Below are 25,653 nucleotides of genomic sequence, written 5' to 3'. Positions count from 1 at the left end.
AGGAGCTGATAGGAGAGGACAGTTTCACGCTGGAGAACAGCCAATCCGACACACAGCTGGGGGCCAAACAAAGCCTTCTCGAGGATGATTAGGCAGAGAGGCAATAATGTGTGTGTGTGTGTGTGTGTGTGTGTGTGTGTGTGTGTGTGTGTGTGTGTGTGTGTGTGTGTGTAGCTACTGATGGAGGCAATTCCGAGGCAGAGGGGGATATTTCTGCGCATAGACCTAAATCTGTGCATCAGAGGGCAGTTTGAGAAACCAGAACAAAATAAGTGAGTGAAAGAGGTCATTTTGTGTGTGTTTCAATAATTCAGACTCAGTTTTCCCTTTAGGAGACTTTATTAAAGATCTTTTTTCATGATGGTACGATTCTGTTAAAGTGCCTACTGAAAACCTCCTGGGAAACATTCCCTTACAGCTGGGATTGGTCATGTACAGGAGTCACTGGTAACATACAGTACACAGATTACCCTAAATATGATTTATGTAATTCTGCCATTCACATATGGTCCCTAGATACCGTAAATACTTTATTAACATAACTCTTATATAATACTGCCATAGTACACATCCATTTACAATGGAAGAAATAAAGGTGAACATTGTGCAAAGACACAAATAGGAACTCTGTATATAAGATATTCCATTGAGCTCCCGTAACACTGAGAATACAGGTAATATGTATTACAATTAATATACTATATTACAGTAAATGCATTAGGATTCAGACAGATACAACAATCCTTTCTTCCCAGTCTCGAGAGGAGAGTACATTCTCACATGCTTGTGCTTCTCTCTAAAATAAAAGTTCGGAACGACTGCCAGAGAATTATATAGACTTCATTCTTAATCTCATCAGAAGGCCAGTCAGTCATCTCAAAACATTCAGTCAAAAGACTCACAATCACAGAAAGAAACACACTATAGAAATTGCATCGCAGTCAAGGTAACATTTTACAAACACCTATAATCTATAAGAAGTTACATATGAAGGACAATGGATTGCTCTGTTCCCGATTCTCTTTCTTTGGCTGACTAAATCACTATAAATAAACTTTACTCAAGTTCCTGTGATTACATTTACAAATGTATTACCATGTAATACACATAAAGATACATTTACAAAAAAATACCTGAATCTGCAAACAGTGGAAATGCAATTAAATATTTGTTCTTATATAATCAAATATTAATATTCTAACCATGTTATAAACACATATGGGCATCACATGATTGCATGAAACAGACGAGCCAGCGTTTTACAGGTTAAGGTTGCCACAGACTTGGGATAGCTGGAGACATTTTAAATCTTAATCTTCAAATATTCACAGACTGTGGATCAGTTGCTGGACGTTACCTAAAACCTCTCAGTTTAACACACTTGGTACCTACGGTGTGCACAGTAACTTATTTTTAACTCAGTGCTAGCCTAAAACACTTGACGAGATACACTCAGTGTGCCACATGCACACCTGCACACACAAAGCTTCAGGGTCTCAGACACTGGATTAGGACGAGTAGGTCAGTGCACTAAGATTAAATATATATATATATATATATATATATATATATATATGTAAGTATATATACAGCCAAAAGCACCAATGATTCAATTGTGTGTAGCAAATGTATGATACAGCAGAATAATTTATGATACTGTAATATTTTGATCTGTGCTTTTCTCCCTTTCATTGTTTGATCACATTCATACACACTCAGGCACACACATACGGACATTAAAATACAAACTACATTGGACGAGAAACTAGATTACACCCACACACACACACATACATAACAAGATTCCACAGCACACACATACATTAGAGCATGTTTGTTGTACCTGTAGCTTTCAGATACTGGTTTATATATTTTGTCTGTAGAAGGAACTATGTGGGACAGAGTCAGTGAGAAACTCAAAGTCTCTCTCATTGCTAGTTTCTCTTCAGTTGGAGAAACAATCAGACTGCTTCAGGCAAAGATAGAGCGGATAGAACAAACCTAAAACATGTCCTATCACCACTCCGTCTGCAGCACTGTGAATGTTTCAACCTGTTTTGGAAATATAACAGATAAAAGACTGGCAGGCAGCAGTGATGGCTGAGGTCTACAGGTCGTGACCCAGCCTCTCAAGCTCATCAATGAGGAAGTCAATGTCAGACTGGGTGGCCGCGGGGTTGGAGACGACCATACGGAAGAAGTTGACTTTATTGCCCTGAGGCTGGTAGCCCACCATTGTGGTCCCTGACTCCATCATCATGGCCTTGATCTTTGGCGCCACCTGGTGGAGTAAAGAAACAGCAAATCAGACCCTTGCATTTCTGTAGGGGAGCCCACTATGAATAATATTTATAAAAACATCATCCATCGGTCGTATGACTAAAAAGGAGGAGTAAATGGGAATGCTGATGGGCAGAAGTGACAGGTGTTGTACCCTGTGGAGTTTTTCTCGCCGCTCGTCACTTTCTGGCATGCCTCTCAGGCTGGGTGGTATGTACCAGAAACAAACGTTGGTGTGCTGTGGCTACAGACAGAAATAAACACAATTAATACACACAATAGCCTATTTTTTTTCATTTATACCAAACAAAAAGACAACTAAGAATGATGGAGGGAGTGGAATGAGAGCAAGAGAAATACTGTGACAGAGAAGAGTTAACATCATAAAAACATAACATCATTATAATTAATAATTTTAATTACAGCTCATAAAATTAAAAGTGTTTTTTGTTGGTTAATTCCCCAAAAATAGTTTCTGTCATGCCAGTATTGCTTATTAAACCAAAAAGATATATTATTGAATTTTCCTTAGTGATTCAAAATTATATTGATAGAATAGAAAATCAGGGAAGCTCACCACTCCATCGAATACCATCTCATATCCCTCCCTGTTCTTTATCTTGTTGTACAGGTACTGAGACAGTTCCAGACACTTGTCAATGTGCTGCTCAAAGCCTATGGTGCCCTGCAGGGGGGAAAAAACATTGACAAGGCAATAATTACGACAAAAAATCACAGTATTAAGCTACAGCATCTTTGCTGATTAACACCGTGACAATCCCTTTTGACTTCAAGACATTTTTATATGTTGGTTAAAGAACAATTTATGATTTAGCCGATATACAGCACGTGTGTGTATCTGTCTCACTCCATCTCACCTTGGCCTTCCACATGAGCCAGAACTTAAAGATGTCAACATGCCGACCACACTGGATAGCTTTGTCCCCTGTGTCGTACGTGACGTCATACTGTTTGTCTGGTTGGAACAGGTAGCCAGCACACATGGAGTTACAGCCTGCCAAGATTCCCTACAGACGGACACAATGTACAGACACTGTTAACCTTTTTTCCATCCACTCTTCTCCCCACGGCAGGTTAGCATTTTGTTCAACTCAAAGGATTGCTAGTACTTTGAGAAATTATATGAATATGAGCATATCACCTGTGTGTGTGTGTGTGTGTGTGTGTGTGTGTGTGTGTGTGTGTGTGTGTGTGTGTGTGTGTGTGTGTGTGTGTGTGTGTGTGTTTGTGTCTTTACCGTACCTTTTCTCTGACCAGGATCGCAGAACATTGTAGAGGCACGCCCATCATCTTGTGAGGGTTCCATGTGACAGAGTTGGCCCTGCAAAGTTTAATATATGTGTTAATGTACTGGTTTAGTTTCACTGAAAGTTTCCTTTAAACAACAAGACAGAGCGATCCATCGATTACCGTGTACTAACCTCTCAATTCCACTAAGCTTATGGCGATGCTTCCTGGACATCAATAGTCCGCCACCCCATGCTCCCTGAGGATACAAGACAGTTACTGTAACATAAGGGTACACAGTACAAGGACATAGTATCACTACTGCTACTATCAAAATACTACAGCAATGGACCCAATGTCAGCTACTTACATCAACATGGAGCCACAAGTTATATTTCTCACAAATGTCAGCGATCTCATTGATGGGGTCAAATGCACCGTACACAGTTGAACCAGCTGTTGCATTGACAAACAATGGCACGTAACCCTGTAGAATCACATACACATACAACGTAGAAGGACAAAGTATTGGTAAGACAGAGAAAAACAGAGCGAAAAAGATCAAAACAAATAAACGAAAAAGAAAATGTAAGAAAGACACTGACCTTCTGTTTAGCATCAATGATCTTGGCCTCAAGATCTGCAGGAATGACTCTCCCCCTGAAAGAGTGCAGACCAGTCTATGTGTATCATGTCTCCATATTATATTTACACCATTTTTTCCCACAATTTCTACACTGATTGTGGCTTTACATTTCTAATGCGAGTCCCGTACCTCTCATCTGTGCTCAGCAGGATCACATTCTCAGTGCCAAAGCCCAGAGCAGCTCCTGCTTTCTTTATGGAGTAGTGGCTCTGTAGGGGACACACATTAGGACAATAATTTGCTGGCCCTTATAAAAACAGCTGAGAAACAGTTAAATTCAAGGAGAATGGATATCAAGTGAACTAATTGCTACATGAGCTTTGACTTACTGGCTGATATGTTGTCAGCTGTAAAATTCTTTATAGACTAAAATAGATGTGATAAAAGCAAAATGAATCCCCTCAAAGAGCCATTGCCCTGATTCAATTGGACCTACTGATTACTACAGGACTTCTTCAATGGCCTGAATCTACAGTCAATGAAGCGTAGCGCCTACTTTATTAGAATACTTAAGATGGAGTGTGTGTGTGTGTGTGTGTGTGTGTGTGTGTGTGTGTGTGTGTGTGTGTGTGTGTGTGTGTGTGTCTGCTCGTGGTCACGTACGTGTTCAGATGTGAAGAGGACAAGGCGGGGAGCAGCAGACATGCCCTTGGTCTTGACCTCTGGGAAATACTTGTAACGTGCAATCATCACACTGTACATGTTGGAGATAGCACCCCCTGTTAAGTAGAGACACATGTATCAGCACCATGGACAGCAGAATGCACACAACTATAGTATTATTACCAAAGCTGATATAACTCAATAGTTTTAATGTTTACTGAAAAGTAATGATACTGCACTTATTTGTTATTTGTATATGGATACTGTTATAATAGACTAACCTGGTGAAAAGAGTCCATCTCCCTCTCCAGCGGGCCAACCAATCATCTCTCTCATTTTCTTCAAAGTCAGCTGCTCCATCAACACAAACACTGGAGCGATCTCATAGGTGAACCTGTCAATCATGTCACAAAACTGATGAATATAGCATTCAACATCACTGAAGCAGTTGAGTCATTAACAACTGCTTTGTGAGCAAGAAGAATAAAAGAAAATTCTTAAGCACACGCTTGCAGATTAGAAAGGCCAAATAAAGACACGCCACTACACACACACACACACACACACACACACACACACACACACACACACACACACACACACACACACACTCATTGGTTTTTCATTAGCTCTGCTATAATTCCATCCACGGAGCACAAACTGGAGCTTGTGCTGACTGAGCTAATTAAAAAGTGTCTGATAGGAGTTGGGAAGCAAACATTCATATTCAAATGCCTTCAAAAAAACTCAGTAGTTTAATTAAAGCACACAAAGCTCTGATGGCTATCTGTCAATCCTGCCAATCTCAGTTGTGAGTCTGAATGGGGCTGATTTGATGGCAGGGAGGACATGAATGTGTATGTGTGTGTCTGAGAGAAAGAAAGACAGGAAGAGAGAGTGTTTTAAAGAGATAACGGCTTCTGTTGGCCACAGAATACAGGAATTGAGCAAGAGACCATGATTATTAATGTTATTTTCTTAATACAAGAAAGCAAAAGAAAAAGATTAAAAGGCAAAAAGTTAAAACACAAGGAGATGACAGACGGAAAAGAGGTTTTGAAAAATGCCAGATGTGTGTTTAACCTCTCTGTCAGCTAACAAAAGACAAGATGGCTGGTAGCTCTGTAGACAACACAAGAACAAAACTCCTGAAGAAGCTAAAGTAGGTTAAATGTGTTACAGAGAGCTTTAGCCTGAGCTTTTGCTCTCTTTGCTAACTGACAGGCCATCTCACCATCTCCCACACACACCCTTAGGACTGATCCCTGTTTACTCAGCTTCTAATAAGGCCAGTTACACAACACTCCCCCACTTCCATCAGCCCCCACGACCACCATCCCCATCTAAAATGACTGTAACATTGTCTCCTCTTCGATTCCTCTCTGTTTTCTTCACATCTTAAACAAGGACTGAAGCATTTTGTAGTTTGGGTAGAAAGGAGAAGCGATAAAAGCTGCGCGGAGAGGGAGCTGTAGGGAAACAATGCAGTGAAGGAAAGTGTGACAGAGGACAACAAAAGAAAAGGAGGGGATGATGTGGAGGCAGAGCGAGGAAAGCAGCTGGAAAATAAACAGGACAACGAGACAAAAAGATGTAGCAGAAAATGAGAGACAATAAAAGAGCGTGATACTCATGGTTGAGGACAAAAAGAGATGGAAAGAAAAGCATAAAGACGAAGAAAAATAGACAAAAAAGACATTTTTCTTGTGTAATTATGCCTGTTAAGGACTAACCCACGGGATGGATTTGATTGGAACATTAGTTTCTAGTCAATAAACCAGAACAGATTATGACCGCTGGGTTTCGACCATGAACAGTGACAACAGAGGATAAAATCACAAAGACGACAAAATGTCTCATTCTGCAGCCTCCCACTGCCCTAATTTTAGAAATACAGTATTCTTTGATATATTAGAATTATGGTTCATATAAGGAGCACAAAATAGTTAATATCCTGGATGTCTCACTTTCATTTTCTCTTAGAATTCATGCCAACCACATCAGAAAAGGGACAAAACCAGTGCACCTTTTTAAAATTCTCCTTCTGTCTGAGTCATTTCACGCTGTAATGACAATAATGGTGATCATTATCACAATCAGAGCCAATCATTGGTCTTTTTGGGGTGAAAATTACCCCTCAGTCACCTGCCTTTCTCCTGGGACAGCCCCTAAATGCCCTTATTATTGTCATCAAGGGCACTCAATGTGTGTAGGTCTGTGTTTAAATGCGTGTGTGCGTGTGTCTCTATGTGACTAACCCTTTGACCCCAACCACACTCTCCTCTCAGCTCCTCAAAGGACCACTGAGTCAGTCTGTATCCACAGGGACAATAGAGCCAGAATAAGCACTCCGCGGGGAGCTGCAGCAGCCAGTTTCCACAGTGTGACTGGGTTCTCTGTGCAGCCGGAGGACATTGTGTGTCAGCGTGGGGCCCAGCTGGCCTATCTGCTAAGACCAGCTCTCAATGAGCCTGCAGTCAATGGACTGGAAACCCTAGCTGCTGTATCTGGGACAGCCAGAGCTGGTGTGTGTGTAAGTGTCATTATGAAAGCGTGCACGAGTGTGTGTGCGAGTGTGTGAATTCAATGGTCCCGTCTCTTGGGGCATTCTTCCAACCAGGAGATGAGATGGGAAAGTTTTTCCTAAGAGGGGGTGGTTTCTTCTTGGTTCTTGTTTTTTTCCTAAGCTAATGTTTTGAGAAATGGGACAAATTAAGTATCTCAATTTTACTTCAGCTTGTGGTTTATTATCCTTAGGAAAAAAGATAGCAGCTACAATAGTTAAAAAATACTGAATGTTCAATTTGTATGTATGGAGTGGATTCTATTGTCTTCTTGCAACTGTTTACTCTGTGTGGTCTTTTTGCACTGCATACTGTAGGTCCTGCTGTCTACGCAGCTCCATGTCAGATTGTACCATGAAAGTCTAGGATGTCAACATGTCTCTGCATCAATGTCATCAAGGCAAAAATCTTGCAGTTGTTGTATTTTGCAATTTAAGTGACTCATTCTGCTTTGGAACCTTTTTTTTTTTAAATTGCTGTTATGACAGTTTTCTTGTCGTCTGTCTGTAGCTCATTTTGACCGTCATGACCTCTGTTGTTTTTGTTATCATGCTCTGATTATTTTCTCTCATACATAAGACAGCTGAAACAATTAGTTGATTGATCAATTAATTGTTCATTTTTGGCAAAAATGCCAAACATTCCCTAGTCACAGCTTGTATATTGTGAGTATTTAAATGGTATATAGCGCTTTTCTAGTCTTACTGACCATTCAAAGCACTTTACACAACATGCCACACTCACCCATTCACACCGACATTCTATTTACTGATGGCACAGCCATCATGTGCAATCTGGAGTTCAGTATCTTGCCCAAGGACAGTTCTACATGCGGACTGGAGGAGCCAGGAATCGAACCACCGACCTCTACCCCCTGAGCCACCGTCGCCTGCTTTTCTTTGTCTTATATAGTAATAAATTGAGTATTTTTAGGTTTTGCACTGTTGGGCAGAGAAAACAGAACATCGTAGGCTTTAGGAAATAATTGAGAAAATAATTGGGAGATTAATTGATAATGAAAATAATCATTAGTTGCAGCCTTATATAAGAGTGAGGAAATCGATGTAAAATGACAAATTTATATCTCCCTCCACTGAGAATGAATTGACAGAGCTGTAAATAATAGGCTGCTTTACCTACAGCGAAGTGTTTGTTTGTAAATGTTTGTGTGTAATGTGTGTAACTCTGCATGTGTGTGTGGGTCTGTGTGTTTGTGTGTTTGAGTATGAGTCTGTATTCTGTATTCTGATGTTGTACAACAGTAATAGTAAGACATACCTCATTCTATTCTAGTGATCACAGAGTTAAAGCTTATTTATAGCGTGTGTGTGTGTGTGTGTGTGTGTGTGTGTGTGTGTGTGTGTGTGTGTGTGTGTGTGTGTGTGTGTGTGTGTGTGTGTGTGTGTCTGTGTGTCTGTGTGTCTGTGTTGAGAGTGTCTGATGTCGATGTGGTTCATGCCCTCTATCAGACTGGGCCACCATGTAACTGTGACCTGAGATCAATATGCAATCTCACCAGCCCTGGGGCTGGGCTGCCTCCGATATACAGCGCACAGTGGCAGCCTACCTATTGTCAACACAAAGTCTCTACAGGACAAGCCAAACACTTTACATAACTGCCCTCAGAGGTTGTTGTGACCAATGATGGAGTGAGCTGAGGGGAAAACCATAAGCAACTCCCACACTGACTTTATATGATGGTGACTGGGGGCTATTTCCAGTGTTCTCCAAACAGGAAATCTCAGCTGTCCTGTCATGACATATAGGGGTGTTTCCCACTGTATAGATAACTGTGTCATGTGCAACCACGCAAACAAAGGGAGCAGCACACTGTATGACTTACATGTTGGTGTTAGCAGTAGAGGTGAGCCACTCTCCGGCCAGACCAATGATGTCTAGACCGGACGACAACTGGTTGAAAAAGCGTGGGTGACCTAAACATAAAAAACACATACACATGCTGTCTTAAAGGGGGAATCATGATTTTTGTAAAGAGAAAGCAATAATAAGGACAGCAACTGTTAAGTGTTCCTTGCCCTGAGTACATAAGAAGCTTTATGAAGGAATATAATGACCACAAAGCCCTGTAGCATAAAGATGACTACCTAAGCCTGATTGTGAAAATAATATAATAAAATAACATGATACAAATACCATAAAGAAACAGTTCATCATTTTAGTGTTCATAGTCATTTGGGTTGCATTTTGTATTCCCTTGGTCAACTGTGAAACCTGAGGGGTCTGGCATTGCCTGTTCAGTTAACCATAATATCATTGGTAACAAGGCTGTATGACAGCCATTTAGACTCTATGGTTTTTGCACACACAGTCACCGTCAGTGGGCCTGGAGCATAAATGCAGTCATGGATATAAAAGCACCTTGCGGCTGTATTGTCGTGTGGCTCACATAATAATACATCCACAAGGTGCTTAAATATGTAAAAAAAAAAAAATTGTGCCTATGTTAAAGAAACTGACTAGAGGAAAGGAAAAGCTGCTCTATATTTCAGCACCGCGGACAGCTCCTCCAGACAGACTTCACAAAATTCACCAAAAAAAAAAACATCATGAAAAGTGGTGTTGAGTTGTGGACACAGCAGACCCTGCGTGATATACTAAAACCCGAGGGACAATTTGAGCGCTGTCGTTTTTAACAGCTAGAAACGGCCCGTGTTAGGGTCGCCTCAGGCGACACTTGCTTTAATAAGTTGAGGGGAAAGAAAAGGAGGATGTCAACCGAATTACCAGGGGGACAATAAATAAAGCAGTCATCATAATAAGCTACGCTACCACAGTTTGGTCCCCAGTGGAGTTGTGTTCAAGTCATTTTTGTATTGTAAAAATGTCAGTAGGCAATTAATTTACATTAAAGTGATAAAATTGACACATTTTTTGGAATATATACCGTATATCATCATAGGAACATTATTGAAGATGTAAATATCATAATATTACTATTGTAAAGCAACTTTTGAGCTTTAATATTATATTATATTTTGTGTAATAATGTGTATATGACTATATCTTGGTCTGAGGGTAAAAAAAAATATCCTATTTTGAACCGAGAGACCAAAAGGTTAATTGCATTTTATCCCCACACACTCCACTGTGCCTTTGCTATTTAAAATAATATACGCCACCATATGAATTATTCAAAAGGCCACAGTGGAAGTCGACTTTTTAAATCACATTATAAACATCCTAGGTGACCCACCACCATTTTTTTTTTCCCCCCAGATACAGCTCTGCGTTGAAACTGCCGTGACCTACCTGTCCGGACGCCATATTTGAGAGTGTCCCTGCAGTCCACCAGGATCTGCTCCAGGGACTCGGGATGGTCGGACAGCTCCAGGTTGAAGCCCTCCATTCCCTCCAGGAGCTGGTGGGGGTGGTGGAAGTCCAGCACCTTGGTGGAGCGGTCGAAAGTCTTCTTGACGTAGTTAGTGAGGATGTCGACCACCTCCAACAAAAACTGTATGGTCGGCTCCTCTCCATTTTTGGCCGGCAGCAGGTCTGAGAGGTGGGGAGAAAGGTGGTGGAAACTCAGCCTGGGTGTGGAATTTAAACATTGGGCCTATAATGGAGGCCTCCTTTTGACAAGTGAGAGCCAGTTTCTCAGCATGCTAATCATGAGCGTTTTATTGAGCAGCCTTTAGAAAGCTTTGGCATTCAGCCATTTTTATAAGTCATTTTAAGTTGGTGTATGTCTAATAAGCTAATTATTCTGGTCAAATGACATAGGCCTAATATTTATGAATATTTATTTTCTAAATATTAGCCCAAATATTAACAGGCTATGCCTGTAACTTCAGCCGTCGTCCTCAACAACGGTGACTTTAATGGGGTGTAAAAAGGCTAACAATGTCGCATCCTATATTAACGAGCAACAGGATAATAACTACAACGGTAACAGTTAAGAAAACCGAAGATATGATGTGACTTTTCTGGTTCTTTGGGAAACCTTTAACAGCTTTGTCCTGACAAAAGCACCAAAAGTCATTTTAATTTTAAGGAACGGGTCTAACGTTGCCATGGCGGACACAGCTCATATAAAACACGTAAAGAATTTTAGAAACGGGCATTAGCTTGTTTTTAAGTTGCTAGGTTTAGCGGAGTAGCCCGGCGCAGGCGTAGCCAGCTCTCACCTCTGGCGAACAGGTTGGAGAAGTCGGTCTCGGTGCGGCGGAAGCGCGCGTCCCTGTCGCTGTTGTCGCACGAGAGCAAATTCTTCTGGCCCGCGAGCCTCCCCTTCTCCTCCAGGCTGTTGTTCTTCTGCAGGAACCCTAGGGTGTTACAGGGGGGAGGGCAGGAGTTATCACCAAACACCTCCATCCCACACACAAAGAAGACGAGATTATGGGACCAAAACTAAACGAATGAATGAATGAATAAATAAATAAATAATGAATATCCAATTATTCCATATTATTTTTAAATTTTGTAGGTGGCGAGGCAACTATTTGAAAACATCTGTGTTATCTAAAGTCAGCTCCTAATGCAGTTAATTCTTTCGCCAGAAATGCATTTCTGGTGGAGAACAAACTTATATAGGCCATATATGCACAAACACACACACGCACACAAAATAGGGACCACGTGTGCGTTAGGGTGACCGCCCCTCCCTCTGACATCACAACCTCACCCCGGTCAGGAAGCACCCAGACGCACCCTCCTGTCCACACAGACTGATCGGCTCAGTGGGCAGGAGAGCCCGCGGTGATGACCCATGTGGCCAATAAATACACAGCCCATAAAGAGGGCTTAATGAAGGATGTCCAGAGCCCCGAAGCAGTCTGCCCCTGCAAGGCCTCGGCTGTGTGTTCCGAACTCCATGATCGATCCGTTTTCTGCACATAGCTCCTCTATATCTGCAGGACGATGTGTGGGCCTAACTGCGCGCAAAACATGTGGAAGTCGCGCGCTGTTATCTGTAAGCTATAAAATATTCTGTCTCCTATATTTTTCATTGGAAACTCGATAATATCTTTCTCTTTAAATCCGAAATGACACATTCAAAGATCAATATTTGAGACTCTCTAATTGCCACGTATAGAAATATTAGCCTATAGAAATATTCCCATTCAGTTTCCATTCCAGTACATTAAAAATGCCACGTAGATCAATCAAAATCTATTGGTCAATCTTAGCATTCTCAGAAATGGCAATATCAAACTCAGTCGATCCTTAATTGATTTCCGCCATAACAAACGGGCCAATAACATCCTACATGAATGGAACGCATCTACATGGCACCCATCTCCAACTGTATAGGAAAACCATATTATCCATTCATTCTGAAGTCACCGAAAGAAACAAATTCCTTCAAATGTTGGAGAAATAAACGCGCCTTCCCGGCGACGTCACATCCGCTTCTCTCCACCGTAGTACCGGGTGTTAGTGAGACTGACGGTGAGGCCACACCGACGGGCTTTCAAAGACACGCCACTCAAGAAATACCTGAACGGGAAATTAAAATTCTCCTTTATTTACTGGTCGATTTAAAGGAGGTTCGGGACTGTGTAGCCTTTTTTTTTTCTTCCCCAGGCTTGTCGTGTGGATTTTCCTCCTACTGATGAAATGGCAAAGACATGGAGGGTTCAGGGGCGGTCGGGGGGGGGGCACTGATCCGGGCTTCTCATCACCAGACTTACAGGCTAATGTCCACTGACCTTTAGAAGATGGAAACGCACAGTGACAGTCGTGGATGGCCCTGCTCTAAACAGCCTTTCTCATGGCCTATTTCACAAGGCCCCAGAATGAGTAAAAAAAAATAAATAATAATAATTAAAAAAAAATAACAGATGAACAATTTAAAAAAAGAAAAGCGAAAAGCACATCACAGCGCGATAGGAAGGAATCATAGTACCAGTAATAAACAGGTGACATGTCGCTACGTATCCAAATAAAAAAATAAATTTAAAAAAACAGCTTCTTCCCAAAGAGCATTTTTCTAACATATCAAAAAAAAAAAAAAATGCGCGGAAAAATATCACATACATGAAGTTACATGAAACGGCTTTTGTGCCTCCCCCCCAAAAAAACTTACCACAAATCTTCATCCCCAGTTTCCGTGTGCATCCGTGCATCCACGCGTATTCGTAAGCTAAAACAGAATGAACCGTTGAGTTTCTCATGTGCAGGCCGCGCAAACAGCGTGGGCAGGCGGATGATGGATGGAAGCGTGATGCGCACGGCTCTTGGCCAGGTGTGTGATGCGGAACACTCAGGTTGCTTTTATGTTCTCGTGTGAGTTTTTCTTTCTTTTTCTTTTCTTCCTTTTTGTTTCGAAAGCGTCCAGCAACGCGTTTCTGGCGGTTGGCGGTTCGCCTTCGCCGACCGAGAATTTACCCACCTTTTTTTTATTTACCACAACACCCACCGATCATAAGGGGGATGAGTCTTAGAACATTCCGATTTAAGTTCAATCAATGGGGACCGACAGTGGCCCGCAGGGCCAATCCACCCGGGCTCACACACCCAGCCAAGGGGCGGACTGGAATTAACACCCGTGAAATGAGCTCACGGAGGAGGGCAGAAATTAATTGAGTGAAACACAGTATATGACTGGAGCGAGCTGTTAATGTCTGTGGCCGGGAAGTCTATAGCAGGCTTGATGCAGAAACTTAGAGTATAAAGCGTTTCATATATAAACACGTCATGCACACGCACGCACGCATGCACGCACACACACACACACACACACACACTCCGCAGCTACACACACACAAACCCGAGCGTGGACATGCGTGAGCAGACATGGAGCAGAAGCCAGAGGGAATCAAATGCAGAGCGCATGGCAGCAGAGCCAAAGCGAGGCGGCGGCTGTACCTGAAGGGAAAACTTTCCAAACGCAAACAAGTATCTAAATTTGCTGGGGTAGTTTCATCCTGAGAGAAACTGGTGGACAGCTCGAGGTGCTGAGGCCAAGGCATACACACACACGCGAAAAAGGGCGCAGACACTACAAGCCGCCAGGCGGGAGATGGAGCGTGGCAGAGAGATAATGGCAACATCCAGCAGCAGTATGCGAGCAAGTCAGACAAAGCAAACATCTTCCTTTTAATGGCCTCTTTTTCAGCACAAATTCACATTGGAAATATCTCTAAGATATTTACAAAAGTTTATTGACACCCAAGGGCCACAAATAAATAAAGGAATCAAACACAGATAAAAATATGAAATTAGACTGTACACTGGCCCTCAGGAACTGTAGCCCATTTCCTCTAACAATTGGCTGAATAGAAAAAAAAACCCTGTAATTATTTCCCTTCCTTGCACTGCAGATGGCTGCTCAAGTGGGCTATAATGTAGTCGAATTCGCGAATGCGACAAAGGCTTAAAATGATTCATTAACCCGTAGGTTCATGTACAACTAAACAGGTTCAGCCACTTTTTAAAAAATGAGCAGCAGATAATTTCCCCAAGACCAGCTATTTTCTGCAACCTGCAGCCTTGCAGGCCTGACACATTCTGGAAAACGAGATAAGACGAATTATGACAGAAATAAATCACCATAAATCAAAACTGGTAGAGGTTTTTGAGGCATTTGTCGAAATCGTTCGAAAAACCACCAGAAAAACACAGACGACTAAAGTGCGGGTGCTAGAAAGAAGACCGGAATATGCAAATCAGGATTTATTTTCGATTTCAAATTGCATTTTTATTCTATAAATATTCATCGGTAACATGCTCTTGGATCACTGTAAATTTCATTGCCTTAACGGCGCATTATTTGTGCGCCAAGTCCACTGCTCGGTGCTCACTGCTGATCCGCCAGACAGCGACAGGCAGCTGTGATGGCTCTGTTTTTAACCGGAGTGATTAACGACGGAGCCCAACACAGCAAATGGCCCGGGAGAGACAGAGAAGGAGGGGAGAGATAGGCAGAGAGTCAGACAGAGGCCGGCAGACGGGCGGCGGGGTGAGCTGGGTTGAAACCCTCGTGTTGGCAACAGATCGCACTGCAGACGTGTCGCTGAGCAAGGCACCGAGTCCCTGTCAGCTCCAGCGGGCTGAGAGGAACAGTCCTAACGAGAATTTACCCCCCCGGGAGATCGATACGGGACCACGGCGTTATTAACAGAGGGAGGAGTGTGAGGACCTACTTGTGGACGGAGGTCTTAAATTGGCGGAGTTGGGGTCCTGGTCCCCGCCGGTGGCTCTCGGTTCAGACGTGGCCATCAGTCCTGCGTTATCTGATCTCCAGCTGGGAAATAATTCAACTGCAAAGAAAATAGTCCACGATTATGGAATGACAGTGGCCAGTTTCTCCAGTTGAGAACTAAAAAAAGAAAAATTTATTTGAATAACTGCAGTCAGGGTGGGATCAGAAAATGATGTTATCCACTGCGCGTCGCCGGGAAGGATTTATTCCCGAAGGGTGGCTGGGTGTGCTATGAACCAAGACGCGCAATCTGGAGAGAATTGCGCACGACGCACAAGCCACACATGAGTCAGGGTAAATACTTTTGGTGATAACACGATGCCGGTGTAGGTGCATTCATTTTGGAGATAGCCTTGGACATTTCTTGCATTGAATGCTCATTGTACCTGACCTTAATGCTCAGAACACGGGGCCAATGTTACAGAACAATAAAAACTAACAAGTTATCAGGGAGCCGAACATATATGAGATAGATTTCCTACTTACAGCAAGTTCTTATGGCTCACTGGAGCAAAAATGATCTTTTGTCCCCCCTCCCCTTATGATAGTCTAGGGCAAAGCGGCACCAGACCGTTAAAATCTACGAGCTTGTCTGCGATGAAGCACGGCAACACACAACAGCTAATATCCCTCCGGAACAAAAACAAGAAGATTCAAACAGATACATTCAGCGGGCCAGAGTTGAGATGATAGCCTGTATTAGAAAAAAGGGAAATGGTTAGATGACAGAAAAGCTGGATCATTCACATTAAAAAAAAAAAAAAGGATTGATTTATTAAACAAATATTGATAATGTGCAACTATAATGTCCACATAAATAACCTACGTCATTCACCTATTGACTCAGCATTCGACATTTCAATTAAGCTGCGCTTTGAACAAGCATGTCCCACACGATCATCACTCAATGTCACCGTGGTATGAGAGACGGACTGAACAACTAATGAGCCCGTTCCGTCACTCGTCCGGGACCCGTTTCTTTCAAACGACACGAAAGCCAATTATAACTGTTTCTTTGTTTGTTTTTTAAATACAATCTTTAAAGAAAATTAAGAAAAAAAAACAACATGTCATTTTCTCCAAAACAACTCGGACGTTATGATCTACAAGCCCTCAGCAATCACCTGTCCGCCTGTAAAGGAATATACACGAAGGGCGCAGCGGAAACGAAAGGAGGAGGCATCTTACCGGCTCACGGGCGCACAGGTTGTCGAGTCCGGAGAAACTATGACTAGATGTTACAGTTGCCACCCAAAGGCACGACAGGAGACAGTCCAGTGGCGGCGACGGCGGAATAGCGACGGAGCGCACTAATGAAATCCCATCCGGTGACCCTTTCTCCCTCAAGAATATTTTTTATTCGTTATTTATATCTCAGGCTCCGGCTGCCCATTGGTCTCTCCACGCAGGCGTGAGTCACAGCCTTTTGCCTCCCTCTGACGGCTAATGAAGCTTCCCTGAGTGCTACTGACAGCCACAATCCACTTTAAGAAGCCCTAAAAAGCAGAGGGAAAAACACCGGTGACGTATGCCCACCCCTCTGTGTCTGTCTGTGTGCGTGAGTGTGTGTGTGTGTGTGTGTGTGTGTGGGTCTCCAGGTGTGGGTGGGTGTCACAGGATGGAGGACGGAGACTTGAATGTGAAATGTGTTCTGAGTGGGTTACATGGACATTGACCTTGGGCTGAAAAACAGGGGTCATTAATGGGTTTTAGTAACAGCAGATATGCATTCACAAGATCTAGAACATCACTCTGTTACCTGTGGAAGCTCGAAAGATATTTCTTATGAAAGCACCAGGGGATGGAGAGAACGCCATGCACCACCACCATTAACTGTCCATCCACAGGAGTACTGACTGTAAAATTCACCCTAATGAGATGACGACACTTCATGCATCATAATTTTTGACCCGCACCCTATTTATAACCTTGACTTGGACAATAACACTGAGGCATCAAAGGGAATCCAGCCTGGCAGGCGCTGACTTAGTGTCCTCACTGTCTTCCTCTTGCCTCTTGTACCGGTCCACTGAATGGGCAGAGGCCAGCCATTATGGTCAGTCAGCCACTGCAAGTTATTATAAAGCCTTTATCAGAGGGCGCTCATACTTTCTCTTTTCACAAGTCATGCGTAGAGACGACTCATAAAGAGACTGCCACTCTGCCATGTGATAATAACTCAAAATATACTAGCTGATAGCATTCCATTAGGATGGATTAGTTGTGCGTGTGTGTGGGGGGGGTAACCTTTGAAATGATGAGACAATGTGCACATAGAGCAGTGTTACAATATGTAACGAAAAAAAATAGTTGATTGTCAGCTCAAAAAATGTTAATCCAAAAAAGGTCTGCACAGGTACTTCTCATACTACCTACATTTAAAATGTAAATTTTTCATATAAATTAATTGTGCATTTATTTGTTTTCATTTAAGTCCCACCAAGATTTCAACAACACATTATTTCTGATCAAAAATAAAAAATAAAAACATTTAAAACTTTGTAAAACTTGAAAAGTTTGATGCCCAGATGCATTCCCAAATTGAGCTGGATCACTGAGATAAACAGCTGGTGGCATTACACCATTGCAGAGGAAGAGGGCGCAAAGAGGTGACGTAATTAAAAGAGCACCTGTAAAACCTCAAACATTGAAAACTATGTAGAAAAAAAAAAGTGGAAAAATGGCATTTATGCCTGGTTCATGTATTAATGCGAGGAACACTGCAGTCTCCTCTTCGCTGCACACGTACGTGATGTTCTCGCCCGCCACAATTTTTCCTCTCTTCAGACGTCATTTTAGTCAAATGCTCCATGTACATCATGATTTATTCGCTAAGTTTGTTTCCATTGCATTTTGTCACATTTTGTTTTTTTTAGGACATCAACTTGTCCACCTCAACCAGGCAGAAAAAACGTTTATGCGATATTTCAACACAAATGTCAACACAAATATATTTCTATGTATATTTCTACCCGTTATGCAGATTTTGTGATCTCACAGGTGTTCACTGTCTGCCTGGGCTGAGAACGTCTTGGCCTGGGGTGAAACCAATGTTTAATCCAGTATTTCCCCAAAAACGTCTTTTTTTTTTATTTAAAGTTAAATCAAAGTAAGTTTTTACAATGTATATTCTTACTTGCTTACTTGCAAATTTCTGTTGATCAACTATTACTACTAGTCGACTAGTCATTTGAGTTCTACTGAAGATGATTCTCTTTGACAAAAGTAGTTTGTTTCAACTAAGTATTAGTAGTATTATTCATTTTTGTGCATGCATATGTTCAATGCAAACTGAACGGAAGAAGTGACGTGCTTGACAGAAGACAGTTTGTCAAAAAGACATGCAGTCTGCTGGTACAAACAAACGGATGTCGACGACACAGTGGGCAAGTTTGCCAGCAGCCTGTGGTTCCAGTGCTGTCTGGACCTCTGCCTGCACCAGACCTTTAGACTTGTCATAGCAGGTAAAGCACAGATGAGGTTAAATAAATGATGGCTCCATTCTGTTGAGATGTCGCTGTAAGACATGCCAGTGATCTATTATACCTGCTAAGCATCGTCATTTTAGATTTGTCATTGTGAGCATGTTAGCATGCTGACAATAACATTTAGCTCAAAGCACCATTGTGGTTCAAAACAGCCTCACAGAACTGCTAGCAGGGCTGTAGACTCTTGCTCCTGCTTTTTTTTCCTCATGAAATACTTGAAACTTTCACCCCTTTAGGAATCTAGAAGTCGTTGAACAGCTCACGGTGGCATGAAAAAGTTTGGGCACCAAAGGTCAATATGTCTGTTACCGTGAATAGAACAGATGGAATTGTATTTTCATGTTTTACAGTTTCAAAATAACAGCTTTTTGTAGCAGCTGAGCCTTTCAGTTCTTTTTTGGGTGATTTAAGCCCATTCCTCCTTGCAAAAGGCTTCTAGTCTGTGAGATTCTTGGGCCGTCTTGTTACGCTGCTCTTCTGAGGTCTGTCCACAGATATTTGATGATCTTTAGGTCGAGGGACTGTGAGGAGCCATGGCAAAACCTTCAGCTTGGGCCTCTTGAGGTGGTTCATTGTGGATTTTGAGGTGCATTTAGGATCATTATCCTTTTGTAGAAGCCTCCTCTTTTCATCTTCAGCTTTCTTACAGACGGTTTGTCATTGAACTCCTCTCGTTCCTGAACTGAATCCATTCTTCCCTCCACCAGTGAAATGTTCCCTGTGCCACTGGCTGCAACACAAGGCCAAAGCATGATCGATCCATCCAAGTGCTTGACAGTTGGACAGGTGTTCTTTTCATGAAATTCTGCTCCCTTTTTTCCCAAACATACATTTGCTCATTTCAGTAAAAGGTTCGATTTTATCTTTCATGAGTCCATGGCACTTGTTTCCAAAATGCACCAGGCCTGTTTAGATGTTCCTTTGCAAACTCCTGATACAGAATTTTATGGTGAGGATGCATGAGTGGTTTTCTTCTGCTGACTCTTCCATGAACGTCATATTTGTGTCGCTGTACAGTAGAACAATGCACCACCACTCCAGAGTCTGCTAAATCCTCCTGAGGGTCTTTTGCAGTCAACGGGGGGTTTTGATTTGTCTTTCTAACAATCCCACGAGCAGTTCTCTCAGAAAGTTTTCTTGGTCTTCCAGACCCCAACTTAACCTCCACCGTTCCTGTTAACTGCTCTTTCTTAATTAAATCACGAACTGTGGATTCGGCTACCTGAAAACGCTTTGCTATCTTCTTATAGTCTTCTCCTGCTTTTGTGGGAATCAATTTTCAGAGTGCTAGGCAACTGCTTAGAGGAGCCCATGGCTGCTGATTTTTGGGAAAAGGTTTGAGGAGTCTGAGTATTTAAAAAGCTTTGAAATTTGCATCACCTTGCTTTTTTCTAACAAGTCATAGCCCTAACAGCTACTTAAGGTCTGAAACCTTGGTAAAAGTTATCTGAGAGCTCAAATCTCTTGGGGTACCCAAACTTTTGTATGGTGCTCCTTTCTTTTATTTCACTCTGAAATTGTACAAAACAAAAATAATTCACTAATATTGCTTAAAATGTTGAAAAGAATGTTTCATCTTTAACTTTATGCATTTTGGAAATCAGTTCATCTGCTACTCACCTAACTATTCACAGTAACAGATATTTTGACCAGGGGTCCCCAAACTTTTTCATGCCACTGGATGTCTACTCAAAGGCCATGCCATGTGATTAGTCATCACAAATGGTTTCATTTGGGGGCATCTCATACCAAAAGCATTGGGAACCACTGGTTTAAGCTGTGGACACATTTGGTACAACATGGGCAGTGGTTGTGAGCCCCAATAACAAATACATAAAGATAATGTTGTGAATATTTTCTCAACAGCGTCTTTGCATGTTCAGTTGGCTCCAACAGGAAGACCAAATGTTCTGCCAGTTACAACACATTTGTTTTTTTCACACAAGAGATTTCTGGATTTTTTGTGGTTGTCCTCACTTTTGTCACTGGTTTGAAATGGGTGGAGCTCAGTGGTAAAAATGTGGTATCATATATTTCTATGCACTAATCAGGTATAAGCAAAAGTGTAACTTTAAGTCATGAATATTTAATGGTATATAAAATACTATTTGAGACCATATTTTCATATATCCATATTTTTTAAAATTCTAAACAATGTCCATTTTTGTTGGATATATTGTAACTAATACGTTTGCAGTGGTTATTCAGTGAAATGTTGAAGCCATTCAGCCAGGAGGTAAATTGGCTCCCAATGCCGAATCCACTCTCTCACAATGTTGATGATGATCAAAATTTCCAGAATTTAATCTTGCTATTGTCTCTCATGATATCCATAAAAAAAATTTTTTAAGTGATATGAATTTAGTGGCTTTCCCTTTAACTAGTACAGTGACTTCCTGCTTCTAAATCTTTATATTATCTTCTTCAGGTACAGAGATGATTGAATTTATATCAACAGAAGTTTAGCTTCATATTTTAATAACCTTGTATCCCCAAATTTATGTTCCCAAGAAACAAAGGCATCAGCTTTGTCCACAAGAAAATATTTTATTTGCAGATGAAATATGACTTGTACTGTGCAAAGTAGCTCTGTGGATTCAACTATAGAATACAATTTCCAAAAAGCAACGACACACTACTAGCAAAGATCTCTGTTGATAGGACTCAAAACACTGCCTCTGCTGGGCTGGTACAATAGATTTAGGGGGAAATATGGGAAAGAGGACACGGCTTGTGTCTGCTCACTTGCATTTTCTTTTCTTCACCATCATCATCTGATGGTGAAGAAGAGGAGCAGGATGAAGAGGAGCAGCTTGAGCTCTGAGAGGACTCCTCATCACTTCCGCAGTCATCGTCATCATCATCGTCATCTTCATCGTCAACGTCATCACTATCATCTTCTTCTTCTTCATCTTCCTCGTTGCTCTGCTCTGCCTCTTGCTCTAAGGGGAAAAGGCATTACACAGCTCATGGTGTGTTTTGGAATATACAGCATAAGTGTTTGTGTTTGTACGGGAGGGGGGACTCTCACCCTCCAGCAGCTTCTCCTGGATCAGCGGGAGAAACTCAGAGGCCTCAGGATTGTCGGGTTCATAGATGAGAACTGCAACGAGGAGAGAAGAGTCACCACTGGCTGACTTCACTGGTGGCTGATTTATTGACCTACAAACAGCTGATGGATGCAGGATACGTACTCATCTGACACAGCTTGCGTGCCAGCTGAAAGTCTCTGTCCGTCACGGCTCTGAGGAACTGAAATAACACCCTCATTTGAGTTTCGTTTCTTCTCATTTAAGAATATCCAAGTTGACTAAAAGTAAAACTGAAACCAAGCATTAAAAACATTTTAGGCATCTGAAATACAAAAAAACGCAGAAACTACAGTTTAAGCCATCCTCTCAACAGAGCATAAACTGTGGAATCGTTGATGAACATCAGTCACTTTACCTCGATTATCAGCTCCAAGGGAGCCTTAAGGTCCTCATCCTCAGCAACCTCTGCCTCTGTCTGTTCTTCCTCCTCATTCACCTCATGCTTGGGGAGAGGTTCAACTGGTGGAGGAGCATGTGTCGTTCCTCTTGTCAACCATTGTCATCGTCATCAGTTTTTCCTTCGCTACATTTCTTGCCTTGCATTGTTTGTTCTACAACAGCCTACCTATTTCTGCTGAATCTGACAGCTGTGTATTCCTCAAGTCCTTCATTTTCAGCTCTTCATCAGGCGCTGCAGTCGACTCTGTTTGTTCTCCAACCCTGAAATCATGTTTGAGATTTAAAACTTGAATTGGGGGGTGTTTCATTGGTCTAACCACCTGCTGTATGATGTGAACTCCGAGTACAGACCTTGGTGTTATGTTGATGGGTTCCTTTGGAGCGCACTCTACAAGAGAACCACAGACACACAAGAAATTTCATTTCATTCACGCTCACATGGATTTAGAGTCTTTTTTTTTTTATTGGCACAACAGATAGAAGTATCTAATATTAATCATGAGTGAACAGAGGAAGATGAAACTTCCTGATATGATGTTGTAAACAAAACATTAAACTTACTATACAGAGACATGATAAGGAAAAATTATACTTGACACTTTGACAAGCATACATGTACATATTTATTCATGTACTAGTGCAGAGTGATAAACACCATGATAAGGAAAGTGACTTTTTTCATTCAAGATGAAGTGTGAGTCACTGTCTTTAATGTGTCTTATAGCTGCATTGCATTCTGGTCTTTTGAGGGTGCTTTTGGTGAAGAAAATTATTATCTCTACTTAACAAGCAATAGATTTCTCTCAGTATAATTGTTGAACATTATGTGAAATAGTACCGATGAGATCATTTTTTTCTCAGTCTCAGAGAGTCCACCATCTCATACCTGTATTCAGAATTCCCCCACTTGGAGATCCTGCCTTTTGGGTCTCCTGGCAGGAAACCTAAAGAATAAAAAAAAAGAAAATGTAAAAAGAAATAGTAGTGATGCAAAATATGTTTCTGTCAATTCAGTTTTGGTGTGATCTATCTCAGAGTACCCACCTGCACAGAACAAGGCAGTTTGTGGACAGGAAGACTCCTGCTAGGGGGAAAAAATAAATAAATACTGGATGAGCAAGGTGTGCTATGACAGACCTGTATGTTTCCTAAAATTGGATTTTTCTTATTTTCTTACCGAGGCTTATCAGTGACTCTCTTCTTCCCCTTTATGTCTAGAACATCATAATCAGAATATGAGCTTGCCACAAAAGGCTAATGACCAGAAGAGGAAGAAGGTGGAACTCAAGTGAAATCTTCTGCATCACTTGAAATGAATTTGGATGTGATGGTTTGTGCACTGATTTGCAGTCTGAATTCCTTCTTACCATTGGGTTTATTCCCAGATAATAGTATCTGTGAATCGGTGGAGGATTTCCCCAAACACAACCTGGGCATCAAATTACAGCATTTAAAGCATTGTCATTGCACCTGAGTTAATTACCATTATTATAAAACCCATAATATTTTCATAGGGCTAATATTCCTATAGTGAGTTTGTCTCACTTTGATTATAGTGAATTTATCATCCCATAATGTCCCTATAGGACCTTGTAGAGTTGATATCTGGACAGTATCATGTAAAGACTTTTGCTAATACAGTCTTTTTCATGTGAGTTTTGGGTATATTTGAAATGATGTACGGCCTCAGTAGTGCCTACTAAACCAACAGGCATGGCCAGTGGTGGAAGAGGTATTCAGAGCTGCAATAGCTGCAATATCACAGCGTAGAAATACTCTGTAAAAAGTAAAATCCTGCAATCAAAATCTTTACGTGAGTGAATGTATTTCAGTATTAGCATCAAAATACACTTAAAGTACTAAAACTAAAAGTAAACACTATGCAGAATGGCCCATATCTGAATAATATATATTATATTTTTGAATTAATGACACATTAATGTGTAAGCATCACTAGTGCTCTATCTGGTAAAGATGGGGCTCATCTTAACTAATTTAAATACTGCAGGATAGATTAATCTAACTTTATGGCTACAACATAATTTATTTGTTAATTAATAATCTGCACAGTAACTACAAACTAAAGCCGTCAAAATAAATGTACTGTAGTTGGTGGATAAGATAAGTACAATCTTTGCCTCCATGTAGCTAGCTAACCTAGAGGAGTACAAGTGTAAAGTAACGTTAACATAAAATATTCAAGGAAAGACTCAAGTAAAGCACAAGTACCTCAAAAGTGTGTTTAAGCACACAGGTCACCACTGGTCATGGCACAGGAATACATTACAATGAAGGTTAACGTTTTTTAAATACCTCTGCATAGTAGCTGCCCAAGTAAAGAGTAAGGTTGCATTACTTGTTGGCCGCCATTGACTATATTGTGTTTACTAACTCACACATGGCTCACCTGCTCATGTTTGCAACTTCTAGTCTTTATACGGGAAATTCGGACAACTTCTTGCAATTTATGCTTAGGTCCTGTGGTCTTATGCTGTAGCTAGCTGACTGTTGGCAGCGCGACAGACGAAGGTGGGAACGCAGCCGGGAAGTGAACAGGCGTTACCGTAGCAACGGAGAAACGCCGAGTCAATGCTGCCTTCAGGGACTGCTGACTGAGAGTTCGCAATTAGAACTAGTAGCCCGGTCAGAGACCGTCTGAATTTTGTCCTGTGACCTTTAGAGAGCATAGAGTATGGAGACCGTGTGAGCCGATGAAGTAATGGATTAGAATTGCACGTAGTTGTTTTCGATTTTAGCTGAGTAATAATTTGTTTCTGATCAAGGCTTCTTTAACCTATAATTGGCCCATTTTCTTCAGGTGTTATAAAACGTTTTCTACATACAGGTAATGTCTTAATATTGGATGAAACACCATTACATGTTAATATCAATATTCTGCTGTCTATTTCCCCTTGAGTATACAACAGTAGGGAAAAATTATTATTAATTATTATTTTTGGCTGCTATATTTGTGAAATAAAGCAGCCACCAACAATGCTATGAAAGAAACACACAGAAAGTTATGTTTACAGTATCTAAACTAGAAAATAGGAGATTGTGAAGGCATCTTTCTCAGGTCCTTCTTACACAGCCTGGCTGTTTCTGTCCACCCTTCATGTCAGCCATATTTCATCCAATAAGTAGCTGTAACTGCTACATTAGCTGCGCG

General features: G+C 41.5%; 2 protein-coding genes across 5 annotated transcripts; both read right to left on the bottom strand.

Annotated features, from left to right (window-relative positions):
- Positions 1 to 2,107: 2,107 nt before the first annotated feature.
- LOC120798864 (glutamate decarboxylase 1-like) lies at positions 2,108 to 15,522 on the bottom strand. Its single transcript, XM_040143636.1, has 16 exons — positions 15,447 to 15,522; positions 13,388 to 13,444; positions 11,487 to 11,624; positions 10,612 to 10,854; positions 9,185 to 9,275; positions 5,059 to 5,171; positions 4,778 to 4,893; positions 4,304 to 4,383; positions 4,134 to 4,188; positions 3,899 to 4,015; positions 3,723 to 3,787; positions 3,544 to 3,622; positions 3,159 to 3,308; positions 2,858 to 2,965; positions 2,435 to 2,524; positions 2,108 to 2,281 (listed from the first exon to the last, which is right to left on the bottom strand). Exons 1-16 carry the CDS (start codon positions 15,520 to 15,522, stop codon positions 2,108 to 2,110), a joined length of 1,752 nt encoding a protein of 583 aa, XP_039999570.1.
- A 6,010-nt stretch (positions 15,523 to 21,532) lies between these two features.
- erich2 (glutamate-rich 2) lies at positions 21,533 to 25,042 on the bottom strand. 4 transcript variants are annotated; one of them, XM_040144159.1, is made up of 11 exons: positions 24,892 to 25,042; positions 23,852 to 23,913; positions 23,662 to 23,698; positions 23,529 to 23,568; positions 23,371 to 23,428; positions 22,836 to 22,872; positions 22,651 to 22,745; positions 22,441 to 22,544; positions 22,188 to 22,245; positions 22,025 to 22,096; positions 21,533 to 21,935 (listed from the first exon to the last, which is right to left on the bottom strand). In XM_040144159.1, the coding sequence occupies exons 1-11, from the start codon at positions 24,897 to 24,899 to the stop codon at positions 21,694 to 21,696; spliced, it is 813 nt and encodes a 270-aa protein (XP_040000093.1). In that variant the 5' UTR covers positions 24,900 to 25,042; the 3' UTR covers positions 21,533 to 21,693. The 4 variants fall into 4 exon arrangements, with proteins under 4 accessions (XP_040000093.1, XP_040000094.1, XP_040000095.1 ...); XM_040144160.1 differs by having other exon boundaries at positions 23,529 to 23,565; XM_040144161.1 differs by lacking the exons at positions 23,662 to 23,698; positions 23,852 to 23,913.
- Between the last annotated feature and the right edge of the window lie 611 nt (positions 25,043 to 25,653).

The sequence above is a fragment of the Xiphias gladius genome, chromosome 14, assembly GCF_016859285.1.
Source record: "Xiphias gladius isolate SHS-SW01 ecotype Sanya breed wild chromosome 14, ASM1685928v1, whole genome shotgun sequence".
In the NCBI taxonomy this organism is placed as follows: Eukaryota; Metazoa; Chordata; class Actinopteri; order Istiophoriformes; family Xiphiidae; genus Xiphias; species Xiphias gladius.
The sequence above is the reverse complement of the archived record's forward strand: the minus strand, read 5'-3'. Positions and strand labels throughout refer to the sequence as shown.